General features: G+C 44.3%; 1 protein-coding gene across 7 annotated transcripts in view; it reads left to right on the top strand.

The window, feature by feature from the left end:
* Window positions 1-21,314, top strand: part of Gata-beta (transcription factor BCFI) — a 43,788-nt gene that overhangs the window by 4,877 nt on the left and 17,597 nt on the right. For 3 of the 7 annotated variants that reach the window (XM_038015621.2, XM_062672345.1, XM_038015622.2), the window contains exon 2: window positions 11,331-11,637. In XM_038015621.2, coding sequence (XP_037871549.1) covers window positions 11,331-11,637 — 307 coding nt within the window. 7 annotated transcript variants of the gene reach the window in all.

The following is a 21,314-nucleotide window of genomic DNA, read 5'->3' as shown; positions in this document are numbered from 1 at the left end:
CGCGCGGCCTCACCCCCTCGGGTCGCCCCTTGACCTTCACCGGGGGGAGGCCGCCACCTACAGGGGCCGGGACGTACGGGCGTATTCACGGTCAGCGCAGTGGTGGCACTGCGCCGTCGGTTCCCTTCCGGCTATTTTGAAGAGGTCGCTTGTGCTGGCCTGACGGAGAGTGCCCCATACTTTTTTGGGAAATTAATTTTTGTCCGAAAAAATATGTATCTACTAATTACCGTAGGTTTTCTGGTTTTTAAATTTCAGAGATAAATGCAGCTTTTTAATTCGTGAAAGAGTTACTTACCTCTTTACTGTATGTAAACATTTATACAAACATTTATTTTGAGTTTAGAGAAGTCTCAAGGAACGTACGACAGTAGTGAGTGGCTCGGACAGACCGCGCCATGCGGGCACGAGCTTGTCGCTCCAGACCGACAAGCTTTATTATTTCTTCTATATTTATTTCATGCGGAATTCTTAATGTAATGAAAATGAAAACGCTAAATGAGTCAGTTCACGAAAAAGAAAACCGACTTCAACAAAATAAAATGAGAATATTATCGACGTGCATAGTCGAAGCCCATAAATATGCATTATTAAGGATAACTTGAAAAGTACAGCTCAGATCTTGATAATATTTAAATGAACCAGAGAAGCACCATCTTTAAAAAAAGTAAAAGATACATCATAATCGATTCAGCTAGAAATAGGTTCTAAGGTAAGATTTTTTTCTTTCTACCCAAGCTGATGGTCTTGAGAGACCATTTCAGCGTAACCTTAACAAGTAGGTAAGCTCACAGGGCTCAAACCTATCGTTGCTAACAATGAGCCTGGTAAGAGCAGTGCTTCGCAGAATCTACCACTGGATCGGAAACGCGACTCACCTAGATGATCCAGCGAGAAACTCAGTGGGCTGTGTCTGTGGGTTAATTTACTCGCCAAGCCTTTCGTCGCAAGCGACAGGTTCGACGAGAAACGGTAAGACGAGAGACGGCTTTAGCTACGGTGCAGGATGTGGGCGCCGGTCTCGGTACTTACAGATCACTATTTTGGCCTCGCGCTTACTGGAGGGCGCTAGGGTAATTATTGCACACGGCCGCTACATGGGCTAGAGACGCCAAGCAAGACTTTATTTCGCCGATTCTTCTGATGACTGTGAAAAACGGACTAAAACGGATCTTCCGATACAGACATAAGGGTCACCAGCCAGCAGAGTGCGAGCCCTTCAACAATTCCTCGAACGAGCCGTCCAACGAGACGTAATGGTTCAACGACTTCCTCATATCCCACCTCGCTGAACTTTATCTATACGATACGGGTCAAAGTAAAACTACACTTCGTCAAAAATAAAAAAATATTCAAGAACTCAAAAATTTCAAGAATTGGGTTTACACAGCATACGCGTTAAAACTCATCAAAACAAAAAAATCTTAGACTTTAGAGGTAATTCAACAGTGGATTCAGGCGGGTGTTTTGTGCACATTGAACAAAGTAATAAGAATGTTCATTTCAAATTTGAGATTCTTTGAATCTTGTTTGGCATTGAACAATATCCAGTCCAGGAGCGGTCATCTGAATTAAATGTAGTGTTTACAAATATCCGCGATGAGGAAATCCTTTCCACAGGATGCTGCAGACACTAATGATGCTGACGAGCACTAATCCTTTTGCGTTTCATTTCCTTATTTTTTGTCCAATAGTCCATTTTGTAGACGATTAAGTGAGTCTGCAGAATGTGGATGGAACATTAGAGAGCCTCGGAGTAACAACTCCTCATTGATCAAACTATAAATATTCCAATTCCAACTGGTTGCGTGGCCGTGGCCGGAATAGTTAGTTCAGTTCAGTTACGTGCTGACAGTACAGGTACCGTAGCAACCACCTGCAACTTAGATGTCCCTCACTCATCGTCCATTCGGTCCGAAGGACAGCGCCGCATTCAGAGCGGCTGCGAGAGCGCTCTGCCGCCGCGGGAGCGACTCTAGCCGGAAACTTTGCTAATTTTATCTAATCTAGCACCATCTGGACGCAGCTAACAACTACTGACTTCAACTAGTATCTCACAGAGTCTGGATTTCCAATCACAGCCATTCTTGTATATTTCCGATGTCCATGTCACACATAAAAATCCAGTTACGATAGACAAATGGGAAAAGCTTGTATTTAACTTTAATGTGAGAGAACAAAACTAGACTTTATGAATCATGGTGTGTTATACGTAGAAGAATATCTGAACGTATGTATATAAACTTAAAGACAACCAGTTAGTATTAGTTAGGTTATTATATTTCCGCTACGTTTGTTTGCTTCCGAACGCTCCGTGATATTATTACGTAGCTTCCGTTATGCTAAACAATTGATGTCCAGGGACCTCCCACAGCTCCTGCCGTCAGTATGTCATCAGTCTATCGTCTTCTGTTTCATTGATTGGCATTACAAACAAGAGAGACGCGTGTGTACAGAACTATTACAGTGTGTGGAGAACTTGTGAAGCTTATTGTTGTCTATTGTTGTGGCGATAAAGCCGGGCACAGTTTGTCAAGGGCGAGTCCGACGGTTCGACTTCTTATCTCTTCAAACTAATTTACATTATTTTAAATATTATTTGGTTTTCGAGAAATATGTACAATAAAGCAGCGTGTATTACAATATTATGATATTGTGTGCGGTTGAGCCACGTCTAGCTAGAACCCGTCTGAGGCGTGTCCCACGGACTGAACATCAGGGAGATAGCGATGCGAGCCTCCGCTCTCGATCAGATCCACACATCAACTTTATCAGCCTTGAAGTTGCTTCGTCGATAACACGCCGCGATCACATACATACATATACTCGTAATAAAGTAATGTGTGGACACGTGTCGAACGATTGTTTGTAATGTTATGAGCGCGAACGAAGCGCGAGTTGCAGTTGTTGCGACAGTTTCGTTGTAATAAAGTAATGGCGGTGCGGTTGGCACGTACTCGAACCGACGAACGTGTGTGTGGAGCGCCGGGGGGAGGGGGCGGGGGCCGGGGGCCGGGGCGCGGCGCTGATAACGACTGAACCGGCGACCTCCGGCCTCCGCGCTAAAACTATTAATATCATTATTTGTTTAAATTCAACCCCGTCCCCCGCTCTCTCCGCCCTCTGCGCCCTCTCGGCTCCGACGCAACAACAATATAAAATACATTCAGTTCCAATAATAGTTATGATTTGATCACGACTCCATGTAATGACAAATACATGAGTGAGCTCTTCTCTCTCCGCTTTGACCCGCAGCCTTTGATCGGGCAAGGAAGAAGGGATTACTGCCCGACCCCTGGTCCCCCTTAAGTGGTTTTGAGCATTTCATATGCTAGCTTAGGGACCGGCGAGGGAGACTCAAGAAGAGCACGTATTATCACAGAAGTTTTACAAGCGTGATTAAACAGAGCCACCGGGCGTCCTAACATAGTACTCCTCGGCCCACGCTGATTCTTACCCTACGACTCTCTCAGGGGTATAAGTTGGCGGCTCTATCTAGGCTGACTTCAGAGACTCCGCCTATAGGTTTTCCCCTCGCAGTCTTCACTTCCCACCGTGGCGTGGATTGCTTTTGCCGAAGCAGTGGTTCTAAGGGCACTGTGAGCCGGAACTGAGTAGTGTACGATCGGCGCAGTGAGTATGTGCCTGCCGTCCGGCGCGTCGCGGAGCAGCGAGGAGATACAGCAGCGGCAACTAGCTCCGTCATCTCATGGAAAAGTACCGAGCAGATATTTTCGGAACGTGTCGCTGAGCGAATGTATACCTACTCTAGTCTAGTGATTTATTTTACTGTGCAAGCTGTTACATTATATCTCGCAAAATATGATTGCATTAGGTCCGTCGTACTAGGGAAATAACATAGCAACTCTATGATATTTTAATAGAAATACGGCCCACGACCAAAACTGTAGTGCATCCTGTTCTGAACAAAAGTACACATTGGTATATATCAAATAGTATAAGTATGTGTATACATATGTCTTAACGTTTCATCGGTTCATGGCGACTTAGATTTACCATCCTATAAAGTATTCGAAAAACATGATTAAGTAAAGTTAAAACGTTTTGAAACGCGTCTATGTGGATATTTTTTTTCAATATTTTAGGAATTGATATATTTCTATTCCTGGCTTTTAAATCTTTAGTCTTTAGTCGTGTATTTGAAGTTGATATTTATTATTGATTTTGATTTAATTATATTAAAAAATGTTACACAATATTATTTTGAGCCAGTTTTATAATGAGAACCCGGTACATGCAGGGCGACAGTGCCGACTGCTTCTTTCTGCCGTGCCTCAGAAATGTTTCTAGAAACTACATAGTATGTACTGTTCCTAAGCTATCTCTGTGCAATCAACGGGCCTCGCTAGTCCGTATAACAAAATAGATAAGGATAACAAATTGTACATCTACCTCTTAAAAATAGAACTAAGAAAAAGTCCTTCTGAGGCAAAATAAAATTTAATTAAAAGTTAGTCAAGAGGAAAATTTCTATGGAAATTTATAATGATAACAGTGGAATTGAAATAAAAGTAATATTTAATCATACTAAAGCTCTTGTCTAGTGTGAATTAAATAGTTATATACTGGAAGACCACACACACACATAAACACACACAAACACCTTACATGTATACATGTAAACAAAAGATTCGTAATATGTTTTGTAACTTTCCATTAACTGTATCCATTTTTAGTTAATTTTGTTTAAACCTTTCTTTTTCAATTTTTGTTGATTGCTTAGATGGTTGGACGAGCTCACAGCCCACCTGGTATAAAGTGGTTACTGGAGCCCATAGACATCTACGACGTAAATGCCCCACTCACTTTGAGATATAAGTTCTAAGGTCTGAAGTATAGTACAACGCTGAGGCAGCCGTTGTAACTATACTTGATTTAAGATAGATTCCAAATTCATACGTTGGGTCCAGGCCGGGCTCGTGAATCACCACCGCCGCCGCCACTGAGACTTGACGACCCAATTGTGCTGGAGACTATATAGGGGTTGCTTTCATTGTATGTGTGTTTCGGATAGGGATGGTTCGGCTCCAAGAAATTAAAAGGTAATTTTTTTTCTTTTTTGTTACAAATAATGTGTTCGTGCCTGCTCTATGAACGCGAGCTTTACAACGCAACTTTTTTATAGCTCATCTGGTGTTAAGTGATTACTGAAGCCCATAGACATCTACAACGTAAATACGGCCACCCACCTTGAAATATGAGTTCTAGGGTCTGAGTATACTTACAACGGCTGCCCCATCCTTCAAGCCGAAACGCGTTACTGCTTCACGGCAGAAATAGGCAGGATGGTGGTACCTACCCGCGCGGACTCCCAAGAGGTCCTACCACCAGTGATTACGCAAATTATAATATATTATATTTGCGGGTTCGATTTTTATTACACTATGTCATTCCTTCACCGTGGAAGTCAATCGTGAACATTTGTTCAGTACGTATTTCATTAGAAAAATTAGTACCCGCCTGGGATTCGAACACCGCTGCATCGCTCAACACGAATGCACCGGACGTCTTATCCTTTAGGCCACGACGGCTGTTTATCACCATAGTTTACTGATATGTAATGATATTTAGCTACGCGGGTACTCCGTGGGTCCTCACATCCCTTGAAGCTCCGCGGGGGTACGGGGGTGACCGAGGATCAGCGCTGTTTGAACTATTTGTTGTCGGTCAGCATCAGCTCAGTGAAGGGGCACCCCCTTTTCACTTTCTCGTGCTATTTTCCAATTTCCAATTAGTATTTTTGTACATAATAGATTTATTTATATAAGACAGTAAATGTATTATTATCGCATTCTCAACATTAATTAATGTTTGTAGAAGTCCATATGTTGAACGGACCCAGTGAGAATGTAACCCTCCGTCATCTTGCCACTTAACAACAACTAGAGACGTCTTAAACAAGGTCAAAATATATCATATTCATTAATTAGATTGCTAAAAAAATAAAGTAAATGAACTAAAAGGCAGCCAATTAACGATTAACCACCGCGGACACCCACTCACGGACACGCCACGTCGCTACACACACGCACACACACCAGATAACTAATTATTTATTATGAGCGCATATTCCTGTGAGGCGCGAGGCGTGTGCTGTACATCTCGTTCTCTTTGAAAGCGCGAGTGGCATTATCGAAGTATCGAAGTTCGTATGTTGTCAGTTGTGGCGGGGCGCCGCGCCGCGTGGGCTGTCAGCTCTACGGACAGACCAGGAGCAGGTACAGTACTAAAGGCCGCGTGTCGTTTAAAAGCATAAATGCTTCCTCTTAATTCGTCTTAATACGTCAATTATTAAAATGGAAGCTGCCAGGTCTGATTTTTGGTTCCGATCGTACTTACGATATTTCGGAAGCCGTAAAATGACCATTTACTCGTATTTCGCGTTGCGAGATCGTTGCACTTACCGTCAGCTAGGCCGAATGTTGCCTTCTGTGAACATAAATTTAAAGTATGTAATTAGACGCGAGACGCACCTAAGGCCACACGCACACTGCGCGGTACAAGCTGATCGAGTACAATGTACACCAATATACACATTTCATGTTAGACACACTTCAATCAACTAGAAATTAACTAATTTAACATAACATTGTACATAGTGGATTGTGAGTGCACTAAGAGTTGCAAAACAACAATAGTCCAGCGATGCGGTAGGTAAGAGTGAAACAATGCAAGGGCCTAACTAGATAATACTTTTCCACTGTACAAGTAGTGATTCATTCAATACACCTTATTGTCTAAAACAAAGAAATGTTCACTTTCTAGAAATAGGATAATGCAAAAGGGGAGCGCGCAGCGGGGCGGGCGGGGGTTGGGGTGCGACTTCGGCTCACGACGACTCATTAGCGATGTGTTCAAGGCAACCACAAATCGGCTCAGTATTCCTTTTGTTGCATTTTAATTGTTGATTCATCTTGCGTGGGAACTTATAAAAGAGTTTCGTACAACAGGTACGCGACATCGCGACTTCGGCCACCTTTTGCTACGTCCCACCATCAGTCCACAGCGGCAGTATTTCATTTAGTATTTCTACCCGGAGCGGGTGCTCACGAGTGGTAGTAATAAGTAAGACGGGACGAGAGCCTATGCAACTGTTATGTATGGCATGCTACATGCGCTTCGATTTGAAGAAACTTCTGTAGATTTCTATTGAGTTATATACCTAGTCAGGTCATAAATTCTGTCACACGTTTAATGTAAAATAATTGAAATAAGTTTATTCATTATGTAACCATTCATATACCAAAATGAACTTAACAAAACATAGATTCTTATGACACTAAAGTTTATTCAAAATGACCTCCGTGATTTTGAATACAGGCCTTCAATCTGCGCGGCCAGTTGTCTATCGCAGCACGAACGAGGTCCATGTCAATATCGGCGGCTGCCTTAATCAAGGATGTCTTGAGTGACTCCAAATTGGGATGAGACTTTGAGCACGCCTTTTCCTCCAAGTGTTGCCATATCTTGTAATCTAACGGATTCAAATCTGGACTGGGGGAGGGCCAGTCTTCGTGACGGATGAAGTCGATTTCACGCGCCGCCAGCCAGTCTTGTGTGCTCTTCGCTCTATGAGCTGGCGCCGAATCTTGTTGGAATACCCAGTGCCTGTTATTGAACATGGTATGAGAAACAGGTTCCACAAGGTTCGTCAGGACTGTATTTTGATACACAACTGCATTCGTTTTTACACCTTTCTCACAAAAATGTACCTCTGTTAAGCCCCAATAAGAAACTCCCAGCCATACCATGAGCGAGGATGGAAAATGACCTCGTTGGACACGCGGAATACGGTTGCTCGCTTCTTCACTACTGTGTGCGTACACCTTTACGATAAAAAAATTTTCATCCGAAAAAAGAATTTCCCCATATTTTTTTCCCGCGTACGCTTCAACAAAGCGCGGCATCTCTTCAGTCTCAGGTCCATTAGACGAGCATTCAAACGATGTCCTGTTTTTCTTCGATATGCCCGAAGCCCTAAGTCTTCATTTAACACCCTTTTCACCGTGGTTCTGCTTAACCCCATCTGAAGGGCCAACAGTTTCTGCTTACGTTTGGGATTTCTTTGAATTCGCGCCTTCACAGCTTTTATCACTGCTGGAGTCCTAACAGACCGAGGGCGACCACTTCTTGACCTGTCATCTACACTAGAGTCTTCATTGTATCGTTTGATGGTACGATAAACGAATCTTTTGGTTATATTCAAATTTTTCAGTATGTTAAAAATTTGAATTGGCGCGTAACCGCAACGATGCAACCCAATAACTGCAACACGGTCTTCTTTAAGCGTCCACTCCATATTTAAAAATGAGTAAAATTCTAAAAGTATACATTTTTATTGTCATGAACAATTCGAAATTCGAATTCAATAAACTTTTTTGTGGCCAGCATTCTAAAAGAAAAGTTTTTACTGTGTGACAATACTTATGACCTGACTAGTTATAGCATGTTAAAATATGGTGCGTTTGGCCTCCGAGAGTCACTTAGCAACAGGTGGGCCCTGAGCTTGTCTGTCCACCGACACTTATTAAATACCTTTTGGGAGAATATTGTTTATTTATGTATACCGTTTTCACTTGTCATATCAGTCGTTCAGGCTTAGTTGACATTCATTGAACACATCGGGATCAGAAATTGGCACAATATTTTGACAAACATCCTCAAAAGCTGTTCAAAAACAATTCTCACATTCTAAAGTGAAATATAATCCGTTTAGCACTGAAGGGTTCCCTGGGTTTGATTGAGTGGGAATGCCTCATCGGACAGATAATGTACGTCAGTGTTTATTTAGTTGTGACATAATCGAAAGCGACGCCGAAACAATGCGACAGCAAAAACAAAGCCGGCCCCATGGTGCCCGGGCCGCAACAGAGCATCAGTTGTCGCCCGGGTTTGTTTACGTAGGTCGCGGAGGATTAGCGCGCCCGACCCGCGCGCTGTCACAACACTTTTTTCAGGCACAAACCGCGCCAACATCTCGACTTAACACGTGCTTTAGTGTGATTTATAATAGTTTTACCGCTAACGCGACACAATGAATAGTTTCCAGGAGAGGTCGACCGTGCACATGCGGCCGGCTCGCGGCGGAACACTCCACGGCCGCCGGCCGCGCTTCACAGAAACATTCTAAGGACCGGGATGCTTCGACACCTACTTAAAACGTCCAAATTATTTATTGCTGCTCGTAACATCGAGGACGCGACGACGGTTTTTTCACTCTACTTGTTTGTAGTGAAACCTATGAGAGCGATCGGCTTGTCACCGTTCCATTGAGTATTCCATTATTTGGACGTATATAAGTCTACCAGGAGCACTGTTCGCACTCCTGGCACGTTTGACACTCTGAGCACCACGCAACACCTTATCAGGGTAATTAGTCTGGCCTCTAGATATAATATTGGAGCGTGTGTCAGTTCATTGTCACTCGTACCCGCGGCGCTCCTCGCGGCGCCCACTCCGGACTTCTCGCGCTGAACGTGGTCGACCAAGAAGACCGGCTCTAACTTAAGAATGGCAGATAAGAATGATTAGCACAGTGTGCGTAAGAGTGCCGTTGATAAGGTTGCGCTTAGAGCGCAGACGAGAGTAGCGTAGGTCGGGAGATGTTATCAGATAAGGCGCGCACGTGCTGATACCTTATCTCCACCGCCGCGTCGTCAGCTGACGGCCGCCGCCGGTCCAGCGAGCGGGCTCATTGACCGCTGCACCTCTCCGCGCATTCACACACCGCTGGCTACTTGCGGTCACGATGCTCATTGCTCTGACTGTCTCCTCGTTCTCATAATATTGATCATAATATCCAAAAAGCGAATGAGTACCTAAACAAAATGCAGAGGAAGGAACACAATGCACAATGCTTCCGATGGTACCCATGCGTAGCGTCGGATCCGTCCGCACTGCAGTAACGCACAAGGCAATGCAAACGAATATAAGTCATCCATACACATAATATTTGTATAGTAATCATGTGGAGGATTCGTTTCCGTAAATACTGGTAGATATGCTCGTAGCGTTAAGTAATATCAAGTCGTATTTTCTACTGTATAAGGCGTAAATAAATGAAATAGGTATGTCAAGTGTGATTTGTAATGCGAACATGTCGTGGGCTCGCTCGTTCCAGTCTAGTAACGCAGCAACGCAGCAACGCACGGCGTCTATGTACTAAAGGTAGGACACGATGACGGCACCCATGCACCCATGTACGGATTGTAAGTAAGTAGGTGAGTAGGTACATGTGGCAGTCTGGCAGTGTGTGCGTGTGTAGGGGACGTAGGGGTAGTCGTGGGGTGGGCTCGCCGGCGCGGCCCGGTGGTGCGGGTCGTCCGTTAGTTACCGCGCGACTCTCGCCCCGAGCGCATGTGTTTGTTCTCCGTGCTCAGCATGCTGCACGACGCCTGGCCCTCTTCCTGGGACAAGGCCTTCTCTATCGACTTGGAAACACTCATAGCTGAGATCAACAACAACTGTATGAAAGGTAAGCAACCGTTTGCACGTTAGTGCACTTTTACCATCAGTGAGAGAGTTCATCAGACGCGGCACCGTCTCTGATCGCAAAGTTCGTCAACTGTTTAGTTATAGGCCCTCCATATGTTCTCCTCACTGGTCAGTTGGTCAGTGGCAACGTGTGGTGCGTAACGTTCGTCAGATGCGATGCCGACGCGTTGATGAGGTGTCTCCTTAGCCGAGTAACAGGCGCACGGCTTTCATAATATTTGATGTGCTGCCTACTGAGTCTGAGCCTCCTGAGTGCTGATTGTCGCGGCGACTGCCGTGGAGTCGGTGCGCAGTGCAGCAGTAAGTACCTCGGCAGTAAACGCTAATGGGCCGTCGTCAACGCACTCGTCACTAGGCCTCTCTGCTCCCGCAACGCATTAGTGCCCAAACAATATTAACGTGCTTTGCTTTCATCTACTAATTTACAACAAACAGCTATTAATGAGAACCCGCGATAACAATCGGAAACTTTCTATCTAATTTTCTGAAACGAATAACGATAATTACCATTAGATGACAAAATGAATGGCAAAGTCATTTGTTCTAAATAACACGGTCTCAACGAAACGTGACGCAAAGAACCGCCACATGTAACCCTGCACCAGTATGTATACCTACTGTACAAAATAATATAATAGTGGACCGCGGTGAGGAGCGTTTCGCATTTGGACGATTCAATTTCATGATGTTACATACTCGTACTCGTAGTGTAGTGTAGTCTCTGAGAAGGCTGAGTGAGCGTCGATTGCGTCGATTGCGTTGAGGTTGAGAGAAATGTTCGCGTGTGAGTGAGTTGGTGCGCGTGTGTGTCGCAGAAGGCGCGGCGGAGTGCGGCTACGCCCCCGGGGCCGGAGGCGGGCTGTCGCCGGCGGCGCGCAGCTACCAGGAGCTGCGGCCCGCACACGCGCGCGACATGCAGCCCTACGCGCACCTCGACGACGCGCTCTTCAAGCCGCCGACCCCGGGCGCCGCCTCCACCGACGGCGTCTACCTGCGCCGGAGTCCCGAGCTCAGCCCCTCGCCGGAGCGCCGCGACGACTACCGCCCGCCGGCGCCCCTCCACTACGAGCACTACGCGCCGCCGCCTCCCTACTCGCACGACCATCACCACCACCTCGAGCAGTGAGTATCTCTCTCCGCACATCTATCAGCACACACCACCCACCCCGCTATATATGCGCTATATTTATCTGCCGATCTTGTTATCGGACAACATTCGCGTAACTCCTATTCATTCATGGTTCGAAATTATCAGCGCGCTGACGTGCGCCGCCTGTGCGCCCGTGAGGTCGTCGCAGCACGTCATCTAAGGCCTCACGCTATGTTATGTTCACGTTACGTATCGTTAGGTTAGTCGACAAAAACTCGCGCGAGTGTGTAATACGGAACTGTATTTATTGCACTGCACAGTACACCTACCAAAACATAGCTAAAACGATGGGGTGAATCAACGCAGTCACTAACGAGCTCGCTCGTTAACTGACGCACGCCGCCCCGCGGCCCGCGCCCCGCGCCTCACCCCCGGGCCCCGGGTCGCCCGCTGCACACTGTGCACTGTGCGGTGCATGTATGTGCAAGTGTTTACCTACCACCGCACACAAACGAACGTACGTACCTACATACATACATACATACACTAATCCACAACACGCTCGGTGCATTGGAATCTGATCATTTATAATTAAATACAGATCTATTTAACAATTGAAACGATTTTCATATTAAAGAAGTAATATCTTCTAATATATGAACCCCTCATGGGTGGGTATGTGTCGCCATCTCTATTGCCACTGCCGCGCTGCAGTCATGTGTTCGTTCAGTCAAGCAGTTCGTTCTCAAGACAAGTAGTTGTGATCTTAATGGACTCTAATGACTATTACTTGTGAAAGCTTACTACCACATTACAACAAGGGACACGAATGAACCGTACCTGATGTGAATTGCGCTCATAGGCAGGCACCTCACTCATGGCGAGGGTCGGTTCAGCAGCTGACGTAGTACCTACGTGGTAGGCGTAACGTTTCTCTGTTGCAACATTACCAAAACTATAATGTAAGGTTTAAGTCTCTTGTAGCCTAAAACAGCTCATTATAAGGATTAACTTAATGTTGGAATAAAAGACAGTGTTCGGTTGAAACCTTAACGAACCTCGACATCAAGGACAAAAGGTCGCACCACGACTCCAACTTTTTAAACAACAAAATATTCAACAAATAAATGTTAGATTAGATAGATTTAACTGCCTACGTAATTAATCCAATTATTATTCTGATTACTGTGGACATAATATAGAAATAAAATATTCAGTTTTTTTCGTGATGCGCAATCAAACAAGACTATAAATCAACAAACACTCGAATATAAAAAAAAAGACAAAAAAACACTCCATTATCTTTGTTTCTGCCCCACGCTTTTTTTCTTCTTCTTTTAAATAGATGTGTGAACGTATTCACAGTCCCAGTCCCAGTCCCAGTCGATCTGGCTTTAAGTGGTACAGAGCCCAGAGTCACAACAAAGTAAATTGGCGTGATTCATGTTGCGACTTAACCTCACTTGTGCAGCGGCCCCCGCGCCATCCCAACCGGAACACACACGAATCCATGTAAAGACATTTTTAAAATAAGGATAAAATGAATATAAATATTTAAGCACACACACACTCAAGTACTGAAGGTTTATTATATTGTTATGCTGCTCTCAGCTTTGTATTATTGCACAAGAACTGTTGACTTCCCTATTATATACTATTTATATTCTTCGTGTAGGTTAACCACACCGCACGCTGAGTGCGAACCGCTCAGAATAACATTAACAACTCCACCTCAGACTTCATCGCGGAGTGCGAGTGTGCGTGAGCGTGTGTGAGCGCGCATGAGTGTGTGTCAACAATATTTGATTAATTTAGCTTCCGTCTCAAACAGGAATACCATAATATTCAAAATTCAATAAAATAAATATAAACAAAAAAAAAGTAGATTTTTATGAAGACTTGTACATTTTCAAGTTTTATTTATTTATTTATTGCTTAGATGGGTGGACGAGCTCACGGACCACCTGGTGTTAAGTGGTTACTGGAGCCCATAGACATTCACAGCGTAAATGCGCCACCCACCTTGAGATATAAGTTCTAAGGTCTCAAGTAAGTTACAACGGCTGCCCCACCCTTCAAACCGAAACGCATTACTGCTTCACGGCTGAAATAGACAGGGTGGTGGTACCCACCCGCGCGGACTCGGTCGACTTGTTTTCATCTTCTTGTACTTATTGGGTGTGTTATGTTTGTTGGTTTATTGTGATTGATGCGTTCGTGCTCCCTTTCCGGCTCGGCATTAAATTTTGTACAATTCTTGTATCTATGTGTGTAGGTACGTCAATACAATACAGTAACGATTTATGGCAACATGCAGGCAACTTAGCACCGGTGGCGGAGTACCGGACTAGCTTCAACCAATGTGCTTAATCAATAATAAAATATTATTATTATTTAAAAAAAAATATTGCTTAAATGGGTGGACGAGCTAACAGCCCACCTGGTGTTAAGTTAATTAAAATCAAACCCGCAGAACTATAATTTGCGTTATTACGGGTGGCATGATGTCCTGTGATTCCGCACAGGTAGGTACCACTTCCCGCCTACTTCTACCGTGAAGCAGTAATGCGTTTCGTATTGGAGGGTGGGGCAGACGTTGTAACTATACTGAGATCTTAGAACTTATATCTCAAGGTGGGTGGCGCATTTTCGTTGTAGATGTTTGTGGGCTCCAGTAACCACTTAACACCAGGTGGGCTGTGAGCTCGTCCACCCATCTAAGCAATAAATAAAAAGTTGGGATCAGCAGATCAACGGGTGTTACACATAGTACAGCCGGTATTGTTGTATAATATATTATGTGTACATTTATATAAGCAACTGGCCAAGCTGCATCTGGAGTGTATATCGAGGCCACACGACAAACAATGTACAGAGTGTTCTATAATATTATAATAAGTATCAGAAACGCTAACGACAGAGGACAACGTACGCGCTGATTCCGGGCCCGCCCGCCCAACGACGGACGCTTTGTAAGCGTTGGAAGAGACCAATCCCTTTGCGATGAGTGCAAACAGTAGTTGACTTTTGTCGCGCACACGGCACTGGCCCCCTTGCGAACCCAGCGCGGCGCTACGTGTAGCTGCGCTGGAGGCTGGCGCTCGCATAGGACTCCGCTGGCCCTCAGCCCGCGCCGCGCTCCCTCGTAGCTTGTGCTGCGATCAAGGACTTCATGTCGTGTATGGACTAGAAGTCATGTCATTACGGATCCTCCCAATCCATCAACGGTGCTTTTAGGTACCTCAAGCACCGGTCACCGTCCTCGCCGAACCCGTCACTTATGACGAAGGACTCGACGAGTAAATTAACCCACAGACACAGCCCACTGAGTTTCTCACCGGAATTTCTCAGTGGGTCGCAATTCCCATCCAGTGGTAGATTCTGCGAAGCGCGGCTCTTGCTAGGGCCAGTGTTAGCAACTACGCTAGGGTAACGCTGATATAGCTTCTCAAGGCTATCAGCATAGCTAGGATGGATAAAAATTAAAAGAACTAGATGTCGCCGCCGCCCACTCTGCAGTCCGCGGGGCTGTGCTTCCTTCCCTTCTTCTATTGCTCAGTAAAACAACGTGATCTCGAGAGAGTGCGTCGTTCTGGGCGTCGCGTCGGGCCGGCGGCGTACGGAGACCGCTTAATGTCACGTTGGTCGCGAGCTTGTCTGCTCGTTAACGGAAAAATATCAATTGAATGCGATAACAACAATAACATTAGATGGCGTTTTGCAGACCTACAACGTACATACACAGTGGTCACGCAGAGTCGTGCGTCGGTGTGTGTGTGTGCTCGTGGTTTCGGCGCTCGCGTCGGTCACGTGGTCGCGTCCTCGTCTCTTATCAGCAGTCGTTGTACCCTGTGTGTGTGTGTCGCTGTGGGACTCCCACCAACCAATATGTTACAAGACATGTCCCTAACTACATACCTACTGCTAGCTTCTGAAAACTCTGATCAATCAATACTAGGTGGTCGTACAATAATAATAATAATATGAGATTCTCAAATATAATGCACTCGGGAATTTCATTTTAACTGCGTTTTATTATGTATTACGTATTATCAATAGGTGCTCAGTACTGCTCAGGATCAATCAGTATAAACATAAATATAAACATAAACGCGTTATTATTGGACAGTTTCAAGTAAATTCATTATTTTGTTATACATAGGTATATAGATATACCTACATATTTCGAAATGATGTATATTACTAAAAAGTTCCCTAACCACAAATAGATGTAATATTTTAGTTGCACTGAAGCAAGACTAAGGTTGCTCGTTCAGTAGAGCGTGTGTCACGTAACGTATTGACGACGCGACACGGCGACCCCGCGCCTGTGAGCGTCGTGCACAACTATATAGGCGCGTGTAACGGGTCTCCGTCTGTGTGTGCATCGTGTGTCGTGCGTAAAGAATCGTTCGTTTTGTACATTTTTATTATATGTATATATTGAAACAGGTCGCGTATTATCCGTCGTAACAGTTCGAAAATTTTATTGATCTTTTTCATCCGCGGGCCCCAGCAGAAGATGAAGAACCAGTTATCACTCCGATGATGTGTGCATTTTCAGCGCGAACCGGTAACTAGTCGGACAGTTACGGTCGTATATTGTGCGGCTAAGCATAGTGTTTGTATTTGTACCTAAGAGCGGGTCGCAGAGGGTGCAGAGGGTGCAGGGGGTGTATACATGCACCGCGGGAACGAGAGAGAGTGCGCATCCCCACACGCAAAGATCAGCCCCACACAGCGTGTACCGGACCAACCGCGCCGTACCATAATGTATTGTACTCGCTTTATTCGTATTGTCATGTGTCCGACACGTGCATAGATCTCTTGTTCACAATAACTCTATAATATTTTAACAAAGCAACTTTATTACTGTACGTGTGTATGTACGCACACACGTCCCTACGTGGTTTTTATTAAAGTATACAGTAGCCAGTAAGTAGTGCTGCTCCGTTGATTTTGTAGCGGGGCACGTGCCGTGTTTTTTCTGATAAGACGAAAACTTATAAAACAAAGGAATAAGTATGAAGAATGTGTGTAGTAGAGGTCGCGCGCCTGGGCTGGCGCGGCCTGTGTCGCCGGCTGCCGGGACCCGCGGGGCTACTCACGGCTCGGACCACGCGGCGGGCCCGTGACTCTTATCTCCAAGATTGCAGTAAATAACACTTTTACAAAGTCATTATTTATTTTACATAAGCGTAAGAACCACAAGAACAATTCGACAGATTCTTCGCTGCGGAAGGCGAAGTTGTGTATTTCCTTAGTCGTATTTGTTTCAATTTTGGCTGTTTGATGTGGCCCTGGAATGGCCTGTGACATTTTGTCTCGTTAGTTCTCCGAAGTCTGCACCAACACACTGTGAGTGAATATAGACCCGTCCGTGGTGTAGGTACCGTCTAGTATCAATTAGAATCGCATAGTATCGGCGTATGTTAGTTGTTTCTCATTTTATTTATAACTGTCATCAGTTTGTGGTTTTGTAGAGCTTGTTTTAACGACAACTCGCATTATATTACTGTTCCGTGCTGTGTGGACATCATTATCGTCTCACTTACGATCACAATGCGCTTGGCCATAAAAGTACCAATAAAGTAATGTGTGTTCATGAATTGCATAAGAACTAACGTACCCATAGTTCCCATAGTTCCGGTAAATCTAAAGCATGTTCGGCGCTCGCCGAGCCGCGCAGCCAACTGTGGCGGCAGTGTGCTCAGGCTCCTTCAACGACACAGAGAAACCTGCGACAAGATAAACCTCACTCACATCGAAACCTCCCTCAGGAATCATTGCGTTCGAGTAGGTACGGCCCAAGCCCACAAGGAAGATTGCTCTCCCGCTTCTTCTAAATATTGTGTGGTGTTGTGGTAACAAGATTAATAACCAAATTCGACAAGCATCATTTCTGCACCGCGGAGGAGCACCTCAGTGCTGCTAACTGCGGGACACGCGGGTGTCGCCAGAGTGCGGCTCACGGAGGCCTCGCTAAGCACCGTACGGAGCTGCGCAACGAGTACCCCAAAGAACGAAGAAGCTTTTGTTCACTCGTAAGCGACATGTGGACAGATCCCGTCTACCGAGAATGGCTGGTCTAGAGCACAAACTATCAAGTGACACAAGTCATTGGGGGTAACACATAGCACTACTGGAACCACTCGGCGTCGCAAACATGCACAGACGAGACAAGGGCACTAGAGTAGTGACGTCAGCAGCGATAAAAATGAATCTTAAAAATAATAACATAATTAGTATTGTATAAGTTCGTTCTACGACCCTTAACCAATAATTTCTAAAATCAAATAAATTTTATTTGAAAAAATACTGAGTGATATTATCAGATTCATTCATTTGTTAATTGATCAGTGTTTTATTTTCATAACATTTGTATTGTTTTTCATGAATACGGACACTATCAAAATTCGCGTAATTATGGAATGCGAGTTCGTATGCGCCACTATGCGGTAGCAAGGCCGCACAAACCCCTCGCCGCTCGCCGCTCGCCGCTCGCAACAGTAATGACGTGTGCGAGACGCGAGTGAACACTAAACTACAGTAGGTGCGTGTAGACGATCGCACGACTCGGTAAATTATTGGTTTGAACGCTTCCGATATGGAAAATTTTGATCTCAAAAATAAATCTTGTGTTCGTCTGAAAACTAAAGTCAACAAGGACGAACTAAAGGCGATAGTGGAGCCGACGCGGCGACGGTACTCAATACTATCTATTTATTTATCGATATCTAATTTTACTAATTTTTTACGGTACATAAATACAGTGGCGGTTGTATAATTAGAAACACTACCAACGGCCCTTGACATTATGTAAGATACTTCACCGTAATCGTTTTTATTTTGAAATTAAACAATAAATAGGACAACAATAATATGTTCAACGATTTATCATTTATTAAAAAAACTATATAAACCGCACTACACAAGTGCAGTTTCAATATTACATAACGGACAAACATTTAAATCAGTTTTAAGGTATGAATAATAATGGTCAACTAATTAGAAACAATAACAAAAAAGTATAAATAACAATATTTTTTTAAGTTTTAGGGGTTAAAGTATGAAATTGCCGATTTGTGCTGAAAAATTGAAATTAGTTTTTTTTTTTCAAATTACATTATTATTTAAACAAAATATCTACCATTATTATCTATAAATTGCTGCCATCTAATAGGAAGGTCATTTATTCCTTTGCGATAGAACTCTGATGATCTAGATTCTACAAACTGTTTCAAAGTATTTTGTATTGCCGCCTGGGAAGAAAACTTTTATCACTTAGAAAATTGTCTAAATCACAAAAAAAATTATAATTCGTTTGAGCAAGGTCTGGCAAATACGGAGGGTGACGAATGGTTTCTAATTGCAGTTCTTTTAGAGTTAAAACCGTCGCTCATGGACGTCAGCAATACCAGGGGCAGAGCCGAGCCGCTGCCTACCATAATTTTCATACAAAGTGGGCTGGGGCTTTGTCTCTTTCGTATAGGTTGGAGTGCGGGGTGAGACAAGGGGGGTTGAGCTCGCCTACGCTCTTCAACCTGTATATGAACGAGCTGATCGGCGAGCTCAGTAGGACCAGGATTGGTTGTTTCATAGACGGGGTGTGCGTAAACAACATCAGCTACGCAGACGATATGGTGCTGCTGAGCGCGTCTATCTGTGGCCTAAGGCAACTTGTTTCTTTGTGTGAGGGATACGCCAAATCACACGGTTTGGTGTACAACTGTAAAAAGTCGGAGATCATGGTCTTTGAGAACAGGGGTGGGACGCATGATAAGATACCTCCCGTAGTACTCAACGGAACGCCATAGATAAGAGTTTATAAATTTAAATATCTCGGCCATGTGTTGACCCCTGATCTCAAAGATGATGAAGATATTGAACGAGAGCGGAGAGCGTTGTCGGTTAGAGCAAACATGATAGCTCGCAGGTTTGCACGGTGTTCACTTAAAGTCAAGGTCACCCTCTTTAGGGCCTACTGTACTAACTTTTACACGTGCAGCTTGTGGGCTGGATATACTCAAAGATCGTACAATGCTCTCCGTGTTCAATATAATAACGCGCTTAGAGTGCTGGTGGTGCTGCCCCGCTTTTGTAGCGCATCAGGGATGTTTGCAGACGCGCACATAGATTGTTTTTACGCTACGATGCGTAAGAGGTGTGCATCTCTGGTAAACAGAGTGAGGGCCAGCTCCAACAGTATCCTGAGCATGATCGCAAGCAGGCGGGACTGTGTATACATGGGTCGCTGTGGTGCCATCTCCCATGGGATGTTACGACAGTAATTCATTGTGATGTAAATATAACTACTAACACAGGTCTAAGTCTTATTAACAATTTATATGAGTCATGGTTACTTGCAATAAAAACATTATTATTATTATTATGTCAATTCGAAGTACCTATTACAAGAAAACGACAATTTCATACTTGAACTCCTATTATTAGTTATAATATTGTTATTTACGAAATAGTTACTATCCGCAGCATACCAATAGTTATAATTAATATTTAGTGGCGTATCCCTTATTTTCAATAGCAGCACTGCAACGACGTGCTATTGATTCAATCAATTTCATACATTGTTCTGGAGGGATTGAATTCCATGCTACAACTAATGCTTCACACAGTGCGTTTTGACTGGTGTTACGTTTATTTGAGACTTGCTATCTAACAATATACCAGAGATTATCCTGACGAGCTCACGGCCCACCTGGTGTTGAGTGGCTACAGGAGCCCATAGACATCTAAAACGTAAATGCCGCCACCTACCTTGAGATATGAGTTCTCAGGTCTCAGTATAGTTACAATGGTTGCCCCACACTTAAAAACCGAAACGCATTACTGCTTCATGACAGAAATATGCAGGGTGGTAGTACCTACCCGTGCGGACTCAGTGAACGTCCTACCATCATTAACTACGCAAATTATAATTTTGCGGGTTTGATTTTTACTACACGATGTTATTTCTTCACCGTGGAAGTCAATCGTGAACATTTGTTTAGTACGTATTTCAATAGAAAAATTGTTACCCGCCTGCGGGATTCGAACACCGGTGCATCGCTACATACGAATGCACCGGACGTCTTATCCTTTAGGCCACGACGCCGCGACGACTTCAATATTTTGTAGTACGAACGTTTTTTTACGAACATTTGTAGTTGAAGCTATAGTTTCTTTATTCATAAGAAGTGTTTCTAATTATATGACCAGCACTGTATATCTATACCTAATCTGTCAATGATTACAATGATATCGAAGTATGTGGTAGTTAGTTACCTAGCAGTAGGTGACTCTCCAATCTGTTGGCCCGCACGCCCTAAAATACGTCCCTATCATATATATCTGCAAACGTATTGGCAGCCGTTAAAATAAGTCACACAATAAAAGAGATAAAGTAAAATTAAAATGAATCTAAATCTCAGGATAAATTATATTATGAGCGTCGGATTAGATCCCTGCGCGAACTAGTTAACACAAACGTACCGGTCGCGGATACGATGAAGCCAACCAACACAGACGACATGAGTCGCATACTGCATAGAGTCATGATATCGAGTACAATATGAATTAGATACGTATTTACTTGTTCTCAATAATTGACACTCGCCTGAATGATTTGAGCACGTTAATCGACCGACCGACCGATCGATACTAGTGCCCCGGGCGCCTTACACACGGAGCACGGACGCTTCCGTCGCTT

The sequence above is a fragment of the Bombyx mori genome, chromosome 15 (genome assembly GCF_030269925.1).
Source record: "Bombyx mori chromosome 15, ASM3026992v2".
Taxonomy (NCBI): Eukaryota; Metazoa; Arthropoda; class Insecta; order Lepidoptera; family Bombycidae; genus Bombyx; species Bombyx mori.
This window is presented reverse-complemented; position numbering and strand designations above follow the sequence as displayed.